At 38.8% G+C, this 25855-nt stretch overlaps 2 protein-coding genes across 4 annotated transcripts in view; one reads left to right on the forward strand and one right to left on the reverse strand.

The window, feature by feature from the left end:
• MGAT4D (MGAT4 family member D) overlaps positions 1-6547 on the reverse strand; it is a 38637-nt gene extending 32090 nt beyond the window's left edge. Inside the window, exon 1 of the mRNA XM_040625993.1 lies at positions 6454-6547. Within this exon, the coding sequence (XP_040481927.1) occupies positions 6454-6547 (94 nt within the window). The remainder of the gene's footprint in view (positions 1-6453) is intronic.
• Positions 6548-15338: 8791 nt separating this feature from the next.
• The window catches only part of ELMOD2 (ELMO domain containing 2), a 32679-nt gene continuing 22162 nt past the window's right edge, over positions 15339-25855 (forward strand). The window contains exons 1-3 of one of the 3 annotated variants that reach the window (XM_040626329.1): positions 15339-15481; positions 16622-16772; positions 18724-18752. In XM_040626329.1, the coding sequence (XP_040482263.1) occupies positions 16631-16772; positions 18724-18752 (171 nt within the window). In that variant the 5' untranslated portion in view covers positions 15339-15481; positions 16622-16630. The other 2 variants (XM_040626330.1, XM_040626331.1) reach the window with 2 other exon arrangements.

Here is a 25855-nt window from a genome sequence, read left to right on the forward strand (position 1 = left end):
AGGCTCCACACCCAGCACAGAGCCTGATGCAGGGCTCAATCTCACAACCCTGAGATCCATGTCCTCAGCGGAAACCAAGAGTCAGATCCTTAACCGAATGAGCCACCCAGGTGCCCCGAATGATTTTTAAACTGAACTGTGCTTTAATCGAATGAACTGCAACTATCCCAGATAAATCCTGAATATTAATAAAATGGATACTATTTGAAGATGTCGACAAACTTTAGAAGTAGACATAGCTTAACCAGTATAACTCTATGTTATTGGGGTTCCTGGGGTAATAGTCTCTCTGCAAACTGAATCATGTATTTGAAGTTGATATATCAAGGGTGATGCAACATAGCTAAGCTTCGACAATGTTAAGTCAGTCCCTGAGGGATCAATTTGGAAAACATGAAAAGAGTTTTCTCTAGAGGAAGTAGTATTTACAGAAACAACCATACAAAAAAGTTAAAGGATATATTCCCTAGTCTTAGATCTGCTTCTTATATATTTTTACTTGATAATTCTATTCAAAGATATTCTATTTAAAATATTTACATTACTTGCATATTCGCTCAGGTATTTTGTGAGGGTGAAATGTTATAAAACTACGTTGGAAAGGTTTGAAATGAACAATAATTTGATGTTTTGACTTAATTGTGGTGAAATTGTGAAAACAAACAACAGTCCATGTGTGCAATGGGCCAATGTGACTTCCGTCCATAAGAAAGAGGCCAGGTAAGATCTTAAGTACCACTGACCTTTCCATCTCACAGCAAGAGTCCAAGGCACGGCTATCCAGTAGAAATCGAATATAAGACACATTTGTAATTTTAAACTTTCTTGTACCCACATTTTTAAAAATCAAAAAGAAACAAGTAATTGTAAAGAATATATTCTATGTAATTCAATATATCTGAAATATTTCTCAACATGTAATCAACATAAAAAATAACTAATGGAATAGTTTACATTCTTTTTTGTACTACGTATACTAAATCCTGTGTATATTTTGTACTGACAGTACATCTTAACTCACATGCAAAATTTTAATAGTAACAGTGAAATGCAATCTTACCAAAACAATAAAATTTTGCTTAGTGGAGAAGATTTTACACTGCTTCAGGCTTTATATTTAAATTTAAATTAGTTAAAATAAAACAAAATTTAAAGTTCGTTTTCTCAGTTGCACTAACCATATTTCAAGCGCTCGACATTCACCTAGATAGGGGCTGCCATATTGGACAGCACGTTCTTGGCATCGCCTGTGAGCTTATTAGAAATGCAGTATCTCTTGGGGTACTGGGTGGCTCAGTCAGTTAAGTGTCGACTCAATTTTGACTCAGGTCATGATCTCAGGGCTGTGAGATCGAGCCCCTCACTGGGCTCCATGCTGAGCATGGAGCCTGCTTGAGATTCTCTCTCTCTCTCTCTCCCTCTGCTCCTCCCCTGCCTTGCTCGCATGTGCGTGCTTCCTCTCTCTTTCTCTCGGAAAAAAAAAAAAAAAGGAAGAAAGAAAAGAAAAGAAAGAAATCCTGTTCTCAGGCCTCACCCCAGACCTACTGAGTCAGAATCTGTGCTTTAATAAAATTCACAGGTGATTGGTATACACATTAAAATTTGAGAAGCATTGTTATCGATCTCTTTAATTGTTTTATCTTTCTCATCATTGACTTTACCATAGTTCAGGTCATTACTGCCTCTAGCTGCATTATTACAACTGTCTCTTAATTAGTCTCTCACCTCCAATCCACAATTAATCTTCTGGAAACACTGCTCAAAGACTTTAAATGGTTCCCTGAATGCTTACTGAATTAAGTCCAAACTACCTGCCTTAATATACAAGGTCTTGCCTGCTATGGCCATGACCTGACTCTTCCACCCTATTTCATTCACTAACCCCTCCAGCAATGAGAAGCATCTCCGGGTACGCATTCTTTCTGCCACTTAATACTTACCATGTGTTATTCACTGAGCTATGCGACAGGGAAACAAACAGGGATAAAGTCCGGTTCCTGCTCTAAATCACCTGACAAGAGATGAAGGAAGGAGCATGTATTTCAACAACCAACTAATAGAATTGTGAAAATGGAGTTCTCCTCAAATGCCACGGGCAGAGAGAGGCAGAAATGATTAACTAGTAAGGAAGACTGAGGAGTGGGAGAAGGAGGAGGGAAAAGGTTTCAGAGAAGAGGGAATATTTGAGAACTTGAAGAATGTACAGAATGTTGCCCTACAGCAAAGGGCAGGGGAGGGCATTCCAAACTAAGATAATAGCAACGTAAACGCGTAAGTACGAAATGGTATGGCATACTGAGGGGAAAGCCAGTCATTCACTCAGGGGGGTCAAAAGAAAGGGGAATGAATGGCATGAAGCTGAAGCATAGGCAGGCCACTTCAAATTTATTATTCATTTATTTGTACCCAATGTGGTTCCAAAGAAAGACTCTCTGAGGCAGTTGGTAGGAGATGAAGCTAAAAAGGTAAAATATATTTTAGATTACTCCACGTATGCTTTGCAATAATCAAATCACACTATGAACAACACCCTTTGCACTCCCTTTGAGTGGTGAGTCCCTCTATGCGTTAGGTTATGATGAAATATTTCAGACATTGAAGAGCATATATAAAATAGTTTGAAAGATAGTAATAAAAACAAACATCCATGAACCCACTACTACCTGAGCCTTAAACATTCCATCTGTTTTCTTCCAAGATTATGTTCCATTTCCTCCTTACTCCCAAATAAGCAGAATTCTGAATTTTGTATTAATCTTCCATTGGTTTTCATTCAAGTTTTACCACTTGTGCAAGCTGACTCATACTTGTTTTTAGATATTAATAAATAATACTTATATGTGTTCTTCTGTACTTGCTTCTTTTGCTTAATTTATGTTTTTGCAATCCATCCATACCAATAAGTCAAGCTCTAGTCCATTCATTTCCACTACTGTTAAATGTTCCACTGTTTCGAATATACAGTAACATATTTATCTTAGAAGAGATAAATTCTCTTTGTTGATGGACAATTATAAAAAATGCTACCAAGAATATACCAGGTCAATATATTCAAGAGTTTCCCTTGGATATATCTGGTGGTAGGGATGTTATTTTAAATATGGAACAACCTATATGGCATTAGTACTGATCAGTGACAAGAGGAGCTGGGCCATAAACCATTGCGTAAGGCTGCACAGCAATTTCAGTCCTGACTAGCAGAATTGCTAGGACACAGAAATGCATGTCACATAACGAAACATCCACAGACCCACTACTACCTTAGCCTTAAACTTTCCATCTGTTTCCTTCCAAGATTATGTTCTCCTTCCTCCTTATCCCCTCCTATCTTATCTTGTAATCGTTTTCATGCTCTGTTGTTCTAGATACTTTAAATTCCACAAGACATTTAAATTATTGTCTTGAATGGCTCACATGTGCATCATGGACTCTGCTGACTTTGAGCTACACCTGGGACTGAAAGAATAATATTCCATTATAATAGAATATATATAACTTCTTTATCCATTCATCCATTAAGGGATACTTAAGTTGCTTCCATAGCTTGGCTATTATAAATAATGCTGCAATAAACATGGGAGTACAGATACCTTTTCAAGTTAGTGTTTTCACTTCCTTCATATAAATACCCAGAAGTGGAATCGCTGGGTCATATGAGTAGTTCCATCTTTAATTTTTAGAGGAACCTCCATGCTGTTTTCCAGTGGCTGCACCAATTTGCATTCCCACCAGCAGTGCATGAAGGTTCTCTTTTTCTCCACATCCTCACCAACACTCATTATTTCTTGTCTTTTTAAAAATAGCCAAACTAACAGATACAAGGTGGTATCTCATTGTGGTTTTGATTTGCGTTTCTCTGATAATTAGTGATGTTGACGATCTTTTCATGTAGATGGCTTTCTATCTTACTCAGAATAAAAGTCATAGTTCTTGCTATGGTCTCCATGATCTTAAACCTCTACAACTCTTCCTTGTTCACATTAACCTCCTAGCTGCTTCTCAAACACATCAAGCTGATTACACCACAGGGCCTTTGCACTTGCTTTTCTTATTGCCTGGAAAACTCTTCCCCCAGATATCCACTCAATAGTCTCCCTTACCTCATTCAGGAATAGGCCTTAATATGACTTTCCTTAACCACCCTATCTAAAATAGCACTTTCTCCCCCTTGTCAACACCTGACATCATAGAGCAATATCATTCCTATTGTTGTTTATTTCCCTTAACCAGAATTTAAGCTCCCTGAAAGTGAGGGTTTAAAAATTTTTTGTTGCCTAGTTCCTACAACATGAAGAAGTATTTATCAAATTCATTAATTCACACATTCATTCAAGCACTCAACAAATATTTAACATACCTATTATATCAGGCATTTTTCCAGATGTTGGGCACACAGCAGTGAACAAAACAGACAAAAACAGAAAAAAAAAATTCTTCTCCTCATGGAGCTTACATATTTATTAAACAAATTAATGAACTGTTAATACTATGAGCTTAGAGAAACGAACAAAAGGTTATATGCACATAAAAACTTATAAGGGGAAAGAATAAAGCACTAAGTTGTGGCCGACTTTATAGTTTTTTATATGTAGGCCCCACACCCAGCATGGAGCCCAGGGTGGGGCATGAACTCCCTAGGCTGAGACCAAAACCTGAGCTGAGGTCAAGAGCTGGGCGCTTAACCAACTGAGCCACCCAGGCACCCCCTGGCCATCTTTCTAATAAATATTCCCAAGTTTTCATTGATAAGAATTACAACTATGGATCAAATTTTAAAAAACATTGGGACTACCTTTGGTTCTTATCAAAACGCTGCTTCCAAAACTAAATGAAGTTTTTCTTTCGTTGACATAAGAGCATCTCAGGATTGATTCTATAACTATTTTAGAGCTAGGGTACACAGAAACATAAACATAAAACATGAGAAATCTGTTTTATCAGTTATTCTAAGAGTGGTGCATTTTCAAGAATATCTCATTTTCTGAATTTGAACATATGAATGATGGGAGTATAAATGCTTTGAGGGATCAAACTTCTTTTTCCCAGTCATAACACAAAGTCCACAGTTTATAATATATAATACAATAATACTAGCTGTATTAAAATGCCTTCTGACTTTACCAATCCAAACTGTCTTCCAAAATTACTCTAAATGGGAGTTTACATTTTACTTTCTAATTAGGAGTAACGATTTATTTTTTGTTATAAAAGTAGTAATTGTTTATTGTCCTAAAATACATAAAAACACATTTGGATAATGTTCTTTACAGAAAATGAAGAAGAGGGAAAGTGTATAAAATGATTAAAGATCAGTAGCATAAAACAGATAAATTATTACATATTTCTAATCCTTCAAAATAAATGGAGTAGAATGTTGATATTGTGTATACATGATAAAATTTCGTATTAATTGGAAGACTAAAGCCACTTCCAAACTCCATCCTTGACACTACCACCAAGGTTACTTTGTGTGAACTCTGGGTCATAAATGTGTTTAATAAGAATGAATATTTAACCTAAAACAACCTAAGGACAGTCTTGTAAGGCTGGCTTAACATATTTACAGGATTCCTAAGCTTAAATTCAAAATCCAACTACATGGACGCTACAATGTTACACTGGACATTGGACAAGTAGAACTGAAAGATAAAATGCAGGAAACCTAGTTAAATTTGAAGCTCAGATAAACAATAAGTCTTTTGGTATAAATAAGGCTTTGGTATAAAATAGCATTTTTATACTAAAAGCTTACTCATTGTTTATCTAAAGTTCAAATTTCCCCAGGAAATCTCTACTTTTATTTGCTAAATTGGGAACCCTAAAACAAAATGAATTAAAACCTCGGTGTGTTTCGAAGTAGTAACGCAAGCCGCATGGTTCATTCGAGAAAGTTCCGGTGCTGTACCCGTGCTCTGAACCGTCTCTCCATCACCTCACCCCTTTTCGGCTTCCCAAAAAATACTCTAGGGAGCCTTGAAGTGTGGCTCCATAACAGAACGTGGAACAGGAAAAGTGGAAAGATGTTGGCTTTGTAAGAAGAGTTAAGTCAGACAGTCACCCTTCTGGAAACGATGGGGAAGAGGAAGGCGCGGGCGGCGGCAGGGAAGCTGGGCACAGACTGGACCCTCGAACCTTCGGAGGGCAAGGGCGCGCGGAGACTGGACGGCGTCGGGAGGCCCCGCACGCGGATCCGTTAGCGCGCGCGCCCGGGGGCGGCCGAGGGGTAGACTAGGGGCGCCCGTTGCGGCTTAACCGCCAACGGAGACGAGGGTGCGGGGGCCTACATCTGTAAAACACCTCAGAGGAGAGCTGGTCTCAGCTCCATTGTCTCACGTCGCCCCCCGTCACTCCCCCCCTCCCGGACCCCCGGACCCCAGCGGTCCTGGCAATCCCCGAGCCCCGAAGCCGGAGAGGCGGGCGGGAAAGGTGGCGCAGAAGCCACCTGCAGCTTACTGGTTTGAGTCATCCTGGAGATGCAGAAGCAGGAGAAGCTGAAGAGCATGACGGCGGCCAGCGCGATCAGCACGTTCACGTGCTTGGTCCTCATGGAGCTGGCCTGACTGCCCGCGGCGCGGCGACTGGAGGCGACACGCAGCGAACGAGGAGCGCGCGCCGCGCCTGCGCCTCTGGACACGTGCCCCGCGACCCCTGCCCCCATCCCGCCACTGTCGCTGGGGAGCCCAGCACGCCCGCCGTTTGGGAGCCCCCTTCCGTGGCTCAGCACTTAGCATCTCAAACCCCTTGCTAGGACCGCTGGTAGTTCAATGCCATAAACTTTGGGAAAGCTCTCCACTGTCTAGCCCTGTGGTTGGTGGGTGCTCAGTACTGTTGCTTTATTTTCCAGTAGCCAGACCCTAGGCTGAGCAGTTTGTATATATTCTTATTTCAGTAAAAACTCAAACATCCCAAATTTTTGAAGGCAAGGTAACAATAGTTCTAATATGCTATTGTTCTCTTCATTTTATCTTGAAAAATAGGAGCCATTGTGAAATTGAGCAATTTGTGACAGATTACACAGCTGGAAGTGGTTCTTCTACAAATCGTGTACATAGATAAGTTTATAAATAAAATATGAAAAGTTCCTAAATAAAATATGTATCCTTAGCTTTAAATGAAAGCCATCAAATGCCCAAATAACTTCAGGGGCTTAGATTTTTGTGTGGGAAATGGCCAATGCCAGACATTCAACTTAATCCCTTTATCTTTTATATTTTGGTACCCCCTCCCTCAGGAAAGGAGCAGGGAATCAACGTTTGTGAAAGAAAAAAGTTATATATAAGATGAGTAGCACAAGGGAGACTTGCTAAGCTATGCCAAGTTCAAGGTATTGGTTTCTCAAGCCCCTGAAAAACCAAGGCTGGGAAATACTAGGAGACAGTAGGTTGAGACTCTCTTTGGGCTCCTTGAACTGTGGTTTGCTATTTGGATTCTCCATGCTGATCAACCTTGTCATTGGCGGCATGTGGTAGTAAGCGTCTACTTCAAACCAGCACTACACCACTGTGGCTGAACTCGTTTCTGGCTCCTTGAAAGGGAAGAAAGACTTGAACACATGCCAGCCTGAGGATGCCATTCTAAGCTATATTTTCTCATGTGCTGATGGCAGGAGTTGTGACCTTCAGTTGAGCGGTGACGCAGCCAGATCCCAGGACTGGGAGCCTGGAGGAACACTTCAACTCTATTCTCCCTCATCCCTCTGGGCCCTTGCCAGTGTCCCCCATTGGCTAAGCTCTACTGGAAACCAGAAGGCAAGGAAGTTCTGTGTAATGTACTAGGTCTTAGGACCCGCCTCCTGGGGTATGAGCAGGGTGGAGAAAGATGTGGAGCAGACTGACCTGGGGCAAGAGGCCATGTAACACAGGATACCTCCAAATTCAATATCTCACAGTCCTCTTACTTGGTCTCCAGTTTCCCACTGTCAGCTTTGCACTGAAAAGCAAATGATGTCAGAATCCACTAGCAGTACGTTGGGAAAGTTTTTAATCCTCCTTAAGCTAGGGTTCCTCAACAAAAAGATGACAGGAGTAATGTCTGTTCAAGGTTGCTGGGGTAAATAATGTTCAAAACCAATTAGCACGTGCCTCATAGTCAGGTCAAGCTCAACACATTTGGTTCTCTGTTGTTGATCATCAGAAGCAGTATCAATTTTCTCAGTAATTTTTCTAATTATTTTTTCTCACTAATAATTTCTAATTATTATTTTTTCCACAAAGCAGTGGAGGGCTTTCCCATAGTTTATGGCATTTAACTATCTTTTTTTTTCTATATTATTATTTTGAGCAGACTATCTGCTCAAAAATCCTTCAGCAACTCTGTTGAAAGTGAAAAGATTTAGCCTGGAATCCACGGCCTTTTGCAGTCTGGCTCCATCTCCCGATTCCGCTCTGTAGATGCCTAATGCAGTGCTCAAAAGTTCTACTCCGCTCAGACTCACCAAATATCATGTTTTCAAGATTCAAAAAAGCACTTTGCTCTCACATCTTAATGTTTTTGAAATCCTCATATGTCTTCTGATTTTTACATTTTATATAGTGATTTTTTTCTTTTGTCTTTTTTTCTGAAGAAAGGAAAAACCAAAAACTTGATAATCAGGGGCGCCTGGGTGGCTCAGTCGGTTATGTGTCTGCCTTTGGCTCAGGTCATGATCCCGGGTCCTGGGATGGAGCCCTGCGTCTCCTCAGCAGGGAATCTGATTCTCCCTCTCTCGCTGCCCCTACCCCCTGCTCTCTCCCACTCAAATAAACAAATAAAATCTTAAAAAAAAAACCATGATAATCAGTCAATGGTTTGTCCATGAGTCAGAACACATGATCGTCACTGGACATCCAGTCTGTGCCAATCACTGAACTAGGTATTAGAGATACAAACAGTCACCCGCTTTTTCTGGGCTCCGCCTTCTTCATGCTCACTCATGGGCTGCACCGCACACACTCATATTCCTACCTTCCAAAAGTATTCAAGACTCAGCTGAAATGACCTCACATGAAGACTTGGTTGATCACCCACGTGTAAAGAAACCTCTATTCTCTTTGAAATCTTGTAGCCCTTGGGTCCTCTCTCAGGACACCCAACGTGCATCATGTTTATTTGTTATGTACATGTTTATTTGTTATGTACATATTTTATTTCCTTTACCATGCTACGAGTCCCTACAAGAGAAAGAGCATGTCTTACATATTTCTATAGCCTAGTCTCCCCTTGTGGATTCAAGGGTGTTTTACAGATCAAAAGTAGTGATTGAAACACAAGCCTGGGGGCACCTGGGTGTCTCAGTCAGTTAAGCGTCTGCCTTCGGCTCTGGTCATGATCTCAGGGTCCTGGGATCGAGCCCCGCATCAGGCTCCCTGCTCAGGGGGGAAGCCTGCTTCTCCCTCTCCCTCTGCTGTACCCCCTGCTTGTGCGCTCTCTCTCTCAAAAAAATAAAACCTTTTTTTTTTTTAAAGAAGGAAACACGAGCCTGTAGTACAACTGAGCAATACTCTCAACAAACTACGCAGTTACTAGCTGCTACCATTTAAGCCAACAATAAATACCACTCCAGGAAATCCAGTGATAAAGAATGAAGTAGCGTTTTCAAAGACCTTCAGACTTCCCTTTCGTGATTTGTTTTCTAGAATTAGTGGCACATTCAGACCATGAGAAGCAGAGAATTGCCAGGCCAAATAATTGTTCAATATGTATAAGAGTATTTATAGGAATAATAATCGGAATGGGAAGAGTATCCTCTGGGGGTATTGCCAGCATTATAACCATCAGGGCTTCTTGAGTTAACCTTAGTCTGATGGTGGTCTCACGACTGTTATTAGCACAGAAAAATAAACTTAGTGGGGACAGATTTTCCTAGTTTTTTATATATGGGATCCTGAAGGTGAAAAGGATCTGAAAGATAATAACTTGATAAAGTGCTAGTTGTCCTGGCCCTGTTTTCTGTTTCAAGTTATTTAGGAATAAGTCATCCGTACCCACCCGAGTGCCATCTGCTCAGCACAATTTAGGAAAATGACAGCAGTGAAAGGAACTTTTATGGACCATCTATGACAGCTGTTCTTAAACAAGAATCACCTGGAGGGACGCCTGGGTGGCTCAATGGGTTAAGCATCTGTCTTCAGCTCAGGTCATGATCCCAGGGTCCTCAGATCGAGCCCCACGTCAGGCTCCCTGCTCAGTGGCGAGTCTGCTTCTCCCTCTGCTTGCTGCTTCCCCTGCTTGTGCTTGCTCGCTCTCTCTCCGACAGATAAATAAATAAATAAAATCTAAAAAAAAAAAAGGAATCACCTGGAAACCTTGTTAGAGTTCTGGGCCCACCTTCAGTTACTCAGTGGGGTAAGGCTGGGACTCCAAAACTTGCATATCTAACAAGTCCCAGATGATATTGATGCTGCTGGTCCAAGGGATGACATTTTGGGAATCATTGCACAATAGCACTTCGCAGAATCATAGGTCGTACTTAGAAAAAGGTATAGATTACCTAGTTTATTCTCTTTGCTCAAACCACCCCAAAATACCCATTTAATAAAGACACCACATTCTCTGCTACCAGTGAGGGGAATTCCATTATGTGCCCTGGTCGTTATACTCTACAAGTTAACAATACTTATAAAAATTTGTCTCATATCCCTGAATGTACCAAGACAGGCCTGATGGGAGGGGGGGAGGGCTTCAAGTTTCTAGAATCGTGCCATGAATTGAAAGACTGTAATGCTACCAAAGCAGCCTGCCTAGGGGAGGGCTGAAGTCAGCACGCGCTCCGACTACTCTGGGGCCGGACTGCGTCTGTTCAGAGCAAGGAACGCATCTTATGCTAATGCACACAAAAGCATCGAGTAGGCTGCTGGCAGCCTCGCCATCCCTGGAAGGAGTGGAGCAAGGACAAGGCATTGTACCAGTCCTAACAAAAACTAGGAAGCCACCTAGAGTACCACATAAGGTACCTAGAAAAGCAGCAGAAAAACAAACACGGCTCATAAATCACAACCCAAATGACAGTGCCAATCTCCTACCATTGGGGCAGCGGCTCAGGGGTCCCGTGTCACGGTTTTCTCCAGATTATCCTGGTGGAGTTCTCAACCCAAACGTGTAAATCAGCTTCAACAAGTTCTCAAATAAAATGGAATTTGTGTCATGAGAAGGGTCTCTGAGGAGCTGTAACACACCCATGACCAAGTAGCATCTCTGCTTTAGGACTAATTCACAGTCCACTTCTCTTTATCACAACTTCCTTCTGATATCACCCATATCATATCATCGGTGGTTCAGGTCTTAATATAATGTGCTCCCCTTAAGTTATGGGGACTGTTTTCATCAGAGCCCAACAGCATGCTGGCAAACCAGTTCTCTAGCGCCATCATCAGGAACTTTTGGGGTAAAAAAATCCCAGAGGCCGCCACAAGGCGGCAGTATTCGATCTTATTCAAAGCCCCCGATCTGCTTGTATTGTCTGTCAGAAACTTGGAAAATTATATGCGAATGTATTAGAATGGGAGGGTCTCGGAGCACACTTGGGCCACTGCCCATTATATATTTTTCATAGCTTTCCAAATAGTTCATAAAGATATTGTGCCTATCTTTTATTGGCTGAGTACTGGAGGGAGAGTTATATATTACTTATTGTTCACAGAATACTTTCCGTAGCCCAAAGTTATGTTTAGAAACTTCAAGGATTGCAATAAGTTCTAAATTTTATCTGGATTGATGAACCATTTGGCTAGTCATATTTGCCACTACATAGCTGAAATCTTCTGAGTTTCTTCCTTCAAGGGGGAAATGATCATAATGTCATCAATACAATGAATTAATTTTGATGGTTATCATGTCTAAACTCAATCTCACCAATTGTGGCAGTGAGTTGGAGAGGTCAATATCTTGGGCAAGGACCATGAACATACATTACATTCCGTCTCATGTACAAGAAAATTGTGCTTGACTTCTGAGAGTAGGACCAAGAAGACAGCATTAGCTGAAATGATCATATAAAATCCCGGTCCCAGTTGGCATATTGAACCTCTTACAGTTTTTAAAATGCCTCGCACAACAGACACTTGTTGAAATCATGGAAACTACCTTGTTTAAACCATAATAGTGAACATATAATTTTCAAGAGCCTTCTTCCTTTTTGTCCTGGGCCACAAAGGATTAATACAAAGCATTAGTGGAGATTACTTCCTCTGCTCCCATTGTTTTCCTTAATGAAAGGTGAGAGTCTCCTTGTCCTTCCAGAATCTGACACTGTCTGATATTTACTACAAAGGAAGGTTTGGGCAATTCTCAGGTCTTTTTTTCTTATTTCTTCATCTTCAGCTTCATGGTGATTCTGGTCCTACCTACTCTAACACTTTCATGTGCTCCAAACTTTAATATTCATACCTTAATATTGTCTTTCCATTCCCTTGCTGGTATTATGCTACATTTTGCATCATCATTCAATAATCCCCCAAAAAGTAGTCCATTACCTTCTGCCCCTCAACATTAACTTTATCAAACAATCTTGGACCTCCTACCAGGGGTCAAATGAAGATTTCTTGACCCTCAAGTTAATTGTCCTTTTCTCCCACAACCTTAGTGGATGAATTAAAATCACCACCCTGTGCTAAACACTCTTTATTTCCCTCTTTCCCTTTAGCATCATTGGCTTTAAACTCTCCCAGGCTGGGATAATTGGAACTGGTCTGATAGGTTAGCTTAGGGGAAGTAGAGGTAGGAGCTGGAGCAGGTGTCCCACCTCTCAACTATTGCCACCAAATGTGCCTCCAAACCCCTCTTGGGTCGTCCCATTTCCTGCTTCTCCCCTACCTCTCACCCTCCCTTCCTTTTTAAACAATCATATAAATCATTTAACCTGATTCAATGTTTATTTCCTTTGTTCTGGTTACCATTTTCTCCCCAGGCAATTGGCTTAATTCTGAATAGTTTAAACTTTCTTTTCATCAGTAAAGCTCAGTACTGGTTGGGGTCCCTGGGTGGCTCAGATGGTTAAGTGTCACCTTTGGCTCAGATCATGATCTCCAGGTCCTGGGATCAAGCCCCACATCAGGCTTGCAGCTCAGTGGGGAGTCTGCTTCTCCCTCTCCCTCTGCTCCTCCCCCTACTTGTGCTCGCGTGCGTGCTCTCTCTCTCAAATGAATAAATTTTAAAAATCTTAAAAAAAAAAAGCTCAGTAAAGGTAGCTATGAGAAACAATCTGCTTTGGCATTCTGTATATTTCCTGTTCTCCCACTAAAAGAATCATATGGGTAATCACATACATATGAGGTGGTCCCCCTAATTACAGTGTCTAATAGAGCATTTAAAATAGTTTTAAGGAAATATAGCACAAATCATCATTCAACCAATCAGGGTTGCCACTGTCCTTAATATTTTTTTGTTTAATATTTTTAATGCTTCCACAGAGATAATTCATTTCACTCTTAGTGAAAGGAGTATACAATTTTCCTTCTCACTATAAATTTGCTGCATTTTGGACCTCACACACTCCAAAAGGGGACATTGATATTTAATTTGATTCCTCTATGCATCAAACGCTGAACACTGCAACGAGCTGTTGATTAGCAGTCATGCCAAACAAGCTTTCCATTAAGCAATTTCTAAAATCAACAGTGCTTCCTTGTTTAGTCTGAGAATTTAAGAAAATTGGGATTCCTTAGTCCTACTCAAAAATATAACCAACACACTATAGCCTTTGTTTTCCACATTATGTGATTTGATAGGGTCAGGTAGAAGCAACAGATTAGTTCAGAGACCTAAGTAGTTCTTACCTTCTCCTTGAAGCCGGAATTCTAATCCCGAGTTAACCACCATTTAGTCAGCCACATGGAAGAAGAAAACCAAAGAGAACAAGACAGAAAGAGAGGACAATCTTCCCTGAGAGACAAGACAGGCTTAATATATCTGCCAGTTACATGCAAACGAATTAGTGGAAAATAGAAGAGGCAAACATATGCACATGACATTTTAATGTACAGTGACTTTGCTTCCAATAAATGCAGTTCTATCAACTTTTCAGGTTCTGACCAAACAGGTTAACATTACTTTCTCTCGGAGAAAAACATGGATAGAAGTGGGCCAACAGGCAGCATGGAGACAAGGACAGAGTTTCTCTTTATACTTCCTACTCTCAGCATAGCAAATTTAAAATGTAATGGGACCATATAATTGTACTACAGGATTATCTCACTTTCAACTATATAAAGATCTTTTGTAATAATTGAAAGACCCTTGAAATAGAAGTTTGTTTCTACTTCTTAATTTGCCAAATTGGCTGTGTACTTTGCCTTTCTGAGTCTTTTCATGTACAATAAAAAAAAATTCAATGAGATGATCTTTAGGTTCCCTTCAAGATCTGAGATTCTATGATTAATATTATAGTACATAGTTATACAGTCCAGTTTTAATCACCAAGTTGATTGTTGGTTGCTTCTATGAGGCTTCACAGGTCTAATGTTTTACAATTAGCACCTTTTTAAAAAATGTTGAAGTGTGGAAAAGTGTGTATTGCTGCTTCATTGTGTGTTAGCAAGGGGATGCAGAGATTATGCAAATACACACTTGCATAAAATATTCCTGGAGGTATAAACAAGAAACTAATACTGCTTGCTTTTGAGAAAGGGGGCTAAGGGATTGGGAGTTGTGGGTGGGTAGGGGTAAGTCATTTCTCAATGGACGTTGTCCTTTGTACTTACATTCTACTCCCCCCTTGTTCTTTCTCCTCCAACCACGCTGGCCTTGCTGCTCTTTCTCCCATTTATGAAGCATGCTCCTGATTCGAGGCCTTTGCATTTGCCGTCCTAGTGCCTGGAATGCTCTTCCTCCAGATATTCCTGGGTTTAAGGCAAAGTCTCAACTTCTTGACTCAACATATAGAACTCTCCTTTTTTTTGCCATGTATTAGCCATGGGCAAGTCATTAAACGTAAATCCCGTTTGCTCATCCATAAAGTAGGACCGTTAATAATTACTTCGCGGAATTAAGATTAAATGTAGGTGAAAGTGCTTTTGCAACCTTGGTGCTATGAAACTTACCAAAGGTAGGCTGTTTCTTCCGTGAGTTCTTGGAGTTTAGGAGCAGTACACAGTTTCAATCAGCGCAAACGACCTGAGGTATAAGGCGAGAAATAGGTCCACAGCGGCACTTCTGAAAGACCAACCTTTAGCGCTGGGCGTGCACCCAGGTAGCCGTTGCCAGGGAAACCGTTGGGCGTTCCTAGAACCCGAGCACGCGCGCCAGCAGCTCAGCGCTACCTCCTTCTGGTGTTCGCAATTGGTGGATCTCGGGCCAATCGGAGTGGTGGGAGGGGCAGGAGGGGCGGGGCGGGGCGGGGGCGGGCAGTGTCCCAGGGAAGGCGTTCCCGCGGCCTCCCTCCCCGACTTCCGGGTCGCGGTGCTTGCAGGGAGTGATCCGCGGGTAGCGTCGTTTCCGTTGCCGGCTGTTCGCAGTTGGGGAAACCGAGGCAGCTCCAGCTTCCCCCTAGTTCTTCCGCTCCTGTGAGGTGGCTGCTGTTTCTTTTCGTCTCGCCCGGTGCTGCTTTGGTGCGGCTGCGCTGAGGGCGCGCGGGATGGTTGAGCCCCTCGGTGTCCTAAGGAAAGCCGTGGGGTGTCCCGGCCGGCGGGGCTTTGTGCGAGCCGTACTTTCCCACTCGGGCCGCGCGCGACCTGGGCTCGGTCAGGCTCCGGAAGGGGGGCTCGGCGCATCGACTCCCCGAGGGCTGGGGAGCTCAGGCGCCGCGAGGCTTGCGTTCCCTGCGCTTGGCAGTTCTTGTTTCTTTTGTCCTATTGAGCGCGGACTAGATGATTCATGTTAAAGTCGCAGTGCTGCCGATATCTGAGGATGGGCGTTGCTTCTGCACTGACCTGCGGGGATTTCAAATTTGACAGTCCCTCAGGCCGTAGTCCAGAGATGATGTCTCTATGGGAACGCTGAAGGCAGAAAGGAGAGAAAGCATTTTATTTTAAAGTAACTTCTCACTTATATTCCCCCCACCCCGCTTCATTTAGGAGTTCAAGATTTTTCTAACGGCATGAAGATTAAGTTTTGTCGAGGGCGTAGTTTATTACTATTCTTAGTATTTCTGCCCTTCACCTCTGAATGGAAAATCAACAATTAATATTAGCCAGAGTGTGATCTACTCTGTGTTCAACTTATATACTTCAATTTGTAAGCCATATGTTGTGTTTTTATTTGCTGATATCTCCTGACTGTGGGGCAGATGTAACTGGCATTATACATAAGGGTTAAAGAAGCTCTTCATTATAGGAACCATTCAAATGTATGGCATATTTGATTTAATTGTTGCTCAGTTGGGTCCCATTTGTTTGTAAACTGTTGAACCTCATTCTCAAAGATGAGAACATAGGGAACTGAGAAGTTGAATCTAAGTAAGTAGTTTGATTTTTACAGTTAATTCCTAAAAAGTGACAAATTGACCATTTGACCATCCTATATTTAACTGATCTAAATTGTATTTATTACATATGTCCTTGTTTTCTTACATGCCTAAATACTACTACAAAGTAGACTCAGGGAATAACATGATAGATATAATTTGGGATTTGATAAGTTGAAATAACTATTTTTTTCCATTTTTAAATCTAATTTAAGGTCATTAAATCTGTCATATTTCCTTCTCCAGGAAAAAAAAATGTTTATTTCTTTGTGGGAGTTCTTCTATGGGCACTTTTTTCGATTTTGGATGAAATGGCTTTTACGACAGATGACTGGAAAATGTGAATTGCAGCGAATTTTTGATACCTATGTAGGTGCACAAAGGACACACAGGATAGGTAATGTTATTTGAAAAAGAATACATCAATTTTAACTCTGAATATTTTTTTCTCGGTATTGATAGTGACAGATGCACTCATTGTGTATCCTGATCAAGAAACTTAAATTTAGTTTTTTAATCTTTGAAATCTAGCTTTGAATGATCCCAGCTCTAAAACTATGATTTTGTAGAAAAAGAATCATTATAATTTAGTTCCACCCACGTCTGTGCAAAGAATGATCTTCTCCGGCTCCTAAAATTCATCACTTGTACCTTAGATTATAGTTGCAACCTGTTTTCCAGAGAAAAATCTCTATTTCTCTGTCCTTTGAAACTTTCACTTAAATGATGGGGAAGAGTGTCTGAATCTAGATCAGTTTTTATATTCAGCACCTTTTCATCAGTTTTTTAATCTCTTATATAATTCGTGAAAGGACGGTAATAGGTATCTAGTGATCCCTGGTAAAGATTATTATACTCAGAGTCTGCACTGTCCGGTGTTGTAGCCAGTAGCCACATGTGGCTATTGAGCTCTTGAAATGTGATTGGTCTCAATTGAGATGTGTAGAAATATAAAATGTACCCTCAGTTTCAAAGACTTTATATGAAAAAGGAATATAGAAATGCCTCATTAATAGTTGTTTATATACATTATATGTTGAAATGATATTTTTGATGTATTGGGTTAAAATATATAAATTTTATGTGTTTTATTCTAATGTGGCTACTAGAGCATTTTAAAGTACACACATGGCTCACATTTTGGCTTGCATTATATTTCTGTTGAACAGTGGTGTTCTGTTTACCTTCTAAAATTCATCAGCTTTCAATGCTTAATTGAAAATATTGCTTTAAATTAGAACACAGAGGAGAGAGAAATGTGGTTGAGGTGATTATACTTTGACCAGAATAAGGAAGACCCGGGATTGGCTACAGTTCATGTTCACTGTGTTAAATGGAAAATCATGACTTAACTAAATCCTCTTCTGTGTTGAACAAGTGTACTTCAACTAAGGAATCCACCCCTGTGAGATCTGGGGAGTGGGTGTGGGTATCCAAGGCAACAGGGGAAGAATGAGAGATATAAGGAGGGAGTAAGCCTCAGGGCAGCTGGATGATTGAAGTTTAATTACTTCCATAGTTTTTTTCACAACTTTGTGGCTGACTTCAATTACTGCCTGCTCTTTTGATTTGCCCTTTTGGCTGCTCTAAGAACAAAATACCTCTTGATAAGAAATCTTAGCAGTAATGGCTTATGTTTTGTACTATGGGGGAAGAACATATTAAGGCATAAATTTGTGGCAAAACCATTTTTCTTGAGTTTTTCAAATTGCTGAGAATAAAGAGACTTTATTCTCAGTGTGCCAGAAAATGTGCCAGAAAAAAAGTGTTTAAATAGTCTAGTAAAAATATTCTAGTCATTCTTGAAACAGAAGGCAAGAATGGGGAAGCTGCTTTTCTGTTTGTCTGGTTAGAAGATAGTTGGCCAAATAATCTAAGTCTCTACAATTTACCCCCTTTGTTGTTGTATGATTCAGTCACTGGCTCCTCAAATCTAAATGCTTACTCCATAAGGCCAAAAAATGAAGAAAATGTAGTAGAGAGCACTTTACTTGTATGTTCTTTAGGTGGGTTTCTGGGACCTAAGCTGTTGTGAGGCAGCCATGAATGAATTTGCAGTGGTTAGTAGACACTTGGGGGTTTGCACAGAAACATGACCCTGGGGAAATTAGGATGGTCTCACCTCTTTGGCTCTGGTGTGTTACATCGGGTTGAGAATCTTGGAATCATATCTAGTGCTCTGTACTGTGAGGATAACATTTAAAAATGTTTGCTGTGTTATACATGTAGAAATTATATCTTCTAGAACTATTAACTTATTATTGTCTTGATATTTATACAGTTTATGGAGTAATTTCCAAACAGCATTTAAGTGGTAACAATCTTTTTTCTTTTTTCCTTTATTTCAGAAAATTCCTTGACATACTCCAAGAATAAGGTAGGATTATATCAAGGGGGTAGTTCTAGAAAACTTAACCTGGAGATACTTTTTCTTTAAAAGAATACCTCAGTTTTAGAATTCATTATTTTTAATGTTCTACTAGAAGAGTCTTTGCTGTAAAGAGTATTAACATGAAATTTCCCACTTTAAAAATATTAATTTTTGAAACGTTTTCTGTGTGTGCGTGTGTGTGTGTGTGCGAGTGTGCTACTTGTGCACAAAAAAGGTATTTGAATAATTTGTCCTTATCTGAGGTTTTGTTTCTTTATTTTGCCTCAAAACTTGATAGCCTTTGGGAAAGCAGATTCTTAGGGGAAAAACCTCATAAACTGTGTCCTTCGGATAGATTCTTATACGAGAGAAAAACAATTTTGGATAGTGATAAAAAAAAAAACAACCCTGAATCACATGCCTTTTGATCCTAAATAAGTCATACCTCATGCTATTTCTTAGTTAGCCTTTGCTGTGTAACAAACTTAAAAATCCCTGGGGCATATATTACACTATGTTGTTTATTTCTTGCCCATGATCTGTGGGCCACCTCGAGAGGTTCTTCTTCAAGTTGGTCCCAAGTTCAGGACTGTTCCAATTGTGTCATTGTGGAACCCAGGTTGAAAATATAGTGGGTACTTGGAGAATGTTTTCACAATAGATCATTGAATGTCCAACCACACAGACATATTTTTTAAGTTTCCTCCTGTCATGTCCATTAATATCCCTTTGGCTAAAGTAAGTTACGTAGCCAACCCAAGTCAAGGAATAGAGAAATGCACTGTGCCCACTACGAAGCCATGGTAAGCATGTGACTATATAATTTAATTATAGGGGAGTGAAAAATTGGGACCAGTGATTCAATCTGTGACATGCTGTACTTCTCAATAGTAGTTCACAGTTTTATATATATATATATATATATAGAGAGAGAGAGAGAGAGAGAGAGATTATATATAATATATATATATAGATATTTGGTATGGCAAAGGTGGAGTATGGGTCGTCTAGATCATTGTTTAAAATCCCATAGTAGATCACAGCCAGCATTAAACAAAACAAAAGAAATGAAACAGAAAATAATCAGAAAACACTGGTTGTAAAAAGGTTAAATATTGTTTTATAAAATTTTAATTTTAGTTATCTGTGTGTGCATCTATTTGTATTGTAAATATCTATAGGTATGTTTGTACTTGGTCATGATCTACGACATGGATAAAAATTAGAATCAAAAACTGTTGATGTGCTATTGTCTAGTGATACAGACACGAGTTACTAATTCATGCCAGAAAGAAAATGGATATTGTTGAATGTTGCAAGCATATCAGTTATGTTCTGGGGAGTGACCTATAAAATAAGTGCCTTATTGATTTAGTTACGGTCTTTTTTTATGAATGGTCAAGGTAAGAATAACTCATCTACATGAATATATATTGGGGAACAGGAGTCTGGAGTCCTACTCATTTGTTCAGAATCCTAGAGAGTGATTAATATTCTTGTTCTTTTTTGTAATAAGAATGTAGAGATCTAAAAAGTTCACAAGTTGCTGGTTCTAAAAATTTATCTACCCATATAGTTCCTTCCATATATGAAACTTAGGATGCAATATCACAAAGTAACAATATCATTGTGGAAGAACCTCTAGAGAAGTTCTGAAACTAGCAGCTCATTGTCACAGCTGTGTGTGTAACTGTTGTTACTACAACTGATGTGACAACAGTCTTGGTCACGGATTTTACTAATAGGATTTTGTGTGTGGTATAATTATGCCAAACTTAAGTGGGACCATACATAAGATGTTGCTTTTTGAGAACTCTAGTGCCTTGGTCAAATCCTTGACCAAAGATTTGAATGGTACCACATGTTCAACACTCCTCCGGGTCTTTGGAATACACAAAAGAAGAGTAGTGTTGAATGTAATTATGAATATGCATTTAGAGAAGGTATAGATAAACTTTATTGGGGACTTTAAGGTCGTGGTAATGAGTTAAGGAAAAACACAGTGTTTATTCTTTTTTATCTGATTTACTGACTATGAAAAGCCCACTTGAAAAGTAAACATTAAAATTGTTAACAATTTTATTGGGATGCCTGGGTGGCTCAGTCTTTTAAGCGCCTGCCTTTGGCCCAGGTCATGATTCCAGGGTCCTGGGATTGAGTCCCGCTTCGGGCTCCTTGCTCAAGAGGGAGCCTGCTTCTCCCTCTGCCTGCCACTCCCCCTGCTTGTGGTCTGTGTCTTTCTATGACAAATAAATAAATAAAATCTTTAAAAACAAACAAAAAACCCAAAAATGTTATTATTAAAAAGTATAGGTTGCTAATAGTGTTATGTAAGGCTTACTGAAAAAAAAGGATAGTCAACCAATAGGTAGTTCCTTACTGAATTAAATCACAGAAGCTTTTTTTCTTGAAGTTTTAGATCTAAGGTAAACTTGTCAATAAACAAATGGTGGAAGCCTCATCAATTTAAAAATACCATTTCTGGTAATGTATTGCATCTCCTTGTATATTTCCATTTACTTTGTAGAGTAAAATCAAATTCGGATTTCGTGATACTTCTATTAACCCTGATCTACTTTTTTATCGATGTGAGAAAAGTCTGGGTTTAAGTCCTGATTTTATCACTTGCTAGTAGTTTGACTTTTGGGCAAGTTACTTATTTTCTCATCATAAAAGGAGGTGCTAATATCCACGTGAATGTTTTAAGATTACAGATACTAATATGAAAGCAGTCTAAGACAATGCCTAGTACATGATAGGTATGCAACAAATAGTAGTTGTTAGTAATATTAATGATAATGGGATTAAACCAATATATACTACAAGATTTTTAAAAGTTTAAAATATTCATGAACACTTCTTAGGTATTTAAATACTTCACATTACTGATAATTGCTGTGAATAAGTGACTTTAATCTATTAAGGCCAATTCCCTAAAGCAGTGATAGTATGGTCCTACTGGGTTGTGAACTATTTCATAGTGGAAATTCTTTGATTGTTAAAAATTGAGTTTCATTTGCTTGTATTTTAGGCTAAGGACTACTTAATAATTATATATTAAGGGTTACTAAACTTTAGGATTTATAAATGAAAACGAAAACCTTATTAGAATTTGAGCAGTCTAATTCAGTATTGTGCTGACAAGTCTGGCTGTCGTGCAATGTATGGTAATGTTGCAAAGCTCCACTGTACTAATGCATATACAGCTATTTGAAAAATTTGCCATGGAGGGAAAAAACACTTTGTCAATCTAATAGTGTTTTTGACTGGCTGTGCTTTTCAATTGCAGCTGTTGTCTTAGCTTTTAAATGATAATAACATTCTAGCTGTTGAATAATAAATTAGTTTTATGGAATCAATTTAGTTGTCTGTGAGTCAATGATATGGTATAGTGATGTACATATGCATATTTTTTGTCTTTAATTTGGAAAAGCTAGATTCTAAGTACCTAACCTTTAAGTATATAACTACGTAGGTGTTGTGGTTCACAAATGAAATGTTAGTACTCTGTATAGATAATCTCCCCAAATTTGCTTGCGTAGTAAAACTCACTGTTGACATTTGCTGCCTGTAAATATGTGTTAATCATGTAATTTGTAACCTACTTTCAAGGTAGATGTAATGAAAAAGACTTTTATTTTTATGTTCATCAAATGTTATTTTATAATAAAATAATATTCATAAGCATATAAAATTTTTTTACAAAGTATAGGATAAGTGATTCATATTTGTTGTTCTCTTATTTATTATCACCCACTTTTTCTTTAGTAAAAAGTAAATGACATTGGGAAAATAGTCTTTCAGTGCGTACATGGTTTGAGGTTAAAAAAGAAAGCTTTAAAATTGCTGACTTCAGAAATTCTCTAAGTACTATATATTCCAGGATTGAATATACCTTCAAAATTAACTTAGAAAATGTTGTAATGGTTTATATTTATCCTCCATCCAGGCTGCTATTTTATTTTTGATGAGGAAGCAAAGACCTACCAAAAAGTTAGAGAATAAGCCAGAGATTGACAGATGGATAAAAAAGTAAGACCCAATTAACTGAATGTTGTTTCAAGAAATATACTGTAAACATAAAGATACAAACAAATAGAAAGCAAAAGGATATACCATGTGAATAATTAAGCATAAAAAAGCTATTGTGTCTTTGTTTCAGAAAACATAAACTTGGAATATTACCAGTGACTGAATTTTTTTTAATGATAAAAGGGTTTATTTATCAAGAAAACATAATAATATTAAAAGTATATGCATTTATTAACAAAGCTGCCAAATACTTGAAGCAAAAATTGACTCAACTAAAGAGAGAAATATACGAATCCACAGTTGTAGTTGAAAATTTTAATACACTTCTCTCGATAATTGACAGTACAAAAAGAGCAAAAAAATCAGAAGGGATGTATACCATTTGAACAATACTTTTACAGTATTTTTACAAACAATACTTTGTCTTGACCTAAATGACATTTATAGAATGCTACCCCCAACGAATGCAATACACACATTCTGAAGTACGCGTGGAACATTCATTTGGGTACGACAATATATGGGTCTTTAAATAAGTCTTAATAAATTTCAAAGGCTTGAACTTATACAGAGTATGTTTTCTGTCCCCCACAGTACTAACTTAGAAATAAGAAAACTGTGACATCTAGAAAATCCCCAAATATCTAGAAATTAAAAATTTAACTCATGAATCAGAAAAGAACTCACAAGGGAAATTAAAAAAAAAAAATTGAACCGAGTGGTTTTTAAGGCCTCAAATCAATGATCTGTGCTTACACTTTAAACCAGAAGAGAGCAAATTAAACCTAAAATAAATAAAGGATATAATAGAAAGAAGATAAATTAGCAAAATAGTAAATAGACAAAAATAGGAAATAACAAACTCAAAAATTGATTCTTTGAAAAGATTTGATTCTTAGTGATATTAATAACCTCCTAGCAACACTGATCAGGAAAAAGAAAACCCAAATTACCAATATCAGGAATGATAGAGGAACTGTCAGACTACAATCATTAAACATATTAGGGGATACTATGAATAATTTTATGCCAGTAAATTCTTTAGCCTAGATGAAAGGGACAAAGTCCTTGAAAAATATAATTTATCAAAACACAGAATGAAATTCAAAAATATAAATAGCCATATACCTAATAAATGGAATTTGTAATTAAAAAATTGTGCACCAAAAGCCCTCCTTTACCTAGTGAACTCTTATTAAACATTAAGAAGAAATAATGCCACTATTACATAAATTCCTAGAAAATCAAGTAGAAAAAAACCACATTTTATGAAGCCAGTATAACCCTGATACTAAAACCAGACAAGGACAGTATAATAAATGAAAATTATAAATCCGTATCCTTCATGAACACAGATGCAAAAGTTCTTCATTAGCAAATTGATCCCAGTAATCTATAAGAAGGATAATACATCACGATTGAGTTTTCAAAGTCAATGAATGTAACTCACCACAGGACTCTGAGAAACAAACTGAGGGCTTCAGAGGGGAGGAGGGTGGGGGAATGGGATAGGCTGGTGATGGGTAGTAAGAAGGGCATGTGTTGCATGGTGCACTGGGTGTTATACGCAACTATCGAATCATCGAACTTTACATCAAAAACCAGGGATGTACTGTATGGTGACTAACATAATAAAAAAAATATGATTATAAAAAAAACCAAAAACAAAGTAAATGAGAAAAATAAGATCATTTCAATCGATACTGAAAAACTATTTTGACAGAACTCAATACCCATTCATGATTAAAAACTCAACTAGGAATGGAAGGAACTTCATCCTAATAAAGACCATAGGTGAAAAACATGCAGCTACCATGATATATAATACTGAAATATTGAATGCTCCCACACTGAATTGGGAACAAGGCAAAGGTTGTTGCTGTCTGATTTTTTTTTCCAGCACTGTGTTGGAGGTCCTGGGGAGTCCACTAAGGAAATCTAAAATATAAAGATTGAAAAGAAAGAAGGAGAACTGTTTGTTAACAGATGACACAGTTTGTGAGTGCAGAGAACCTTAAGAAGTCTACAAAAGCTACTAGCATTATTAATATATGAATTCAGCAATGTCTCAGGACACAGTGTGCTTCTATAAGTTAGCAACAAACTTTTAGAAAACAACATTAAAGAACAATACCACTTATAGTAGCATTCAGAAACATAAAATATTCAATGATTAATGAAAGCTACACAAGACTTCTACACTAGGGGCGCCTGGGTGGCACAGCGGTTGGGCGTCTGCCTTCGGCTCAGGGCGTGATCCCGGCGTTCTGGGATCGAGCCCCACATCAGGCTCTTCTGCTATGAGCCTGCTTCTTCCTCTCCCACTCCCCCTGCTTGTGTTCCCTCTCTCGCTGGCTGTCTCTATCTCTGTCGAATAAATAAATTTAAAAAAAATCTAAAAAAAAAAAATGTTTCTATTAAAAAAAAAAGACTTCTACACTAAAACTCCTTTTCCTAAGAAAAGTTAAAAGTAGAAAGATACAGGGTAGTCATCAATTGGAAGACTCAGTATTGTTAAGATGTTAATTCCCAAATTGACCTATGGATTCAGTGCCAATTCCAGTCAAAATCCCAGCAAGCTATTTTTGAAGAAAGTGACAAGATCATTCTAAAGTTTATACAGAAATGTAAGGTACCTAGTATAGCCCAAGTAATCTATTAAAAGAACAAAGTTGGGGTGCCTGGGTGGCTCAGTTGGTGAAGCGTCTGCCTTTGGCTCAGGTCGTGATCCCCAGGGTACTGGGATCGAGCCCCAGGTCAGGCTCCCTGCTCAACAGGGAGTCTGTTTCTCCTTCTCCCTCTGCTCCCCCCACCCCCGCTCATCTCTCTGTTGCACGTGCGCTCTCTCTCAAATAAAATCTTAGAAGAAAAATAAATAAATTAAAAAATCGTAGTGTCTACAGGAAAAATATTTGCTGAGAGACTAGACATTATTTCTAATCTGAACTCTGTCTCTTAGGTTTGTGTAGGCCTTGAGCAAATTCATTCAATCAGGTACTCATTCATTCATAATGTAAGAGTAAGTAAGAGACGCAAAGCCTGGTGGCGAATCTGTAAAAGTAAGCAAATACAGTGTA

Source organism: Ursus maritimus, unplaced genomic scaffold, assembly GCF_017311325.1.
Source record: "Ursus maritimus isolate PB19 unplaced genomic scaffold, ASM1731132v1 scaffold_11, whole genome shotgun sequence".
In the NCBI taxonomy this organism is placed as follows: Eukaryota; Metazoa; Chordata; class Mammalia; order Carnivora; family Ursidae; genus Ursus; species Ursus maritimus.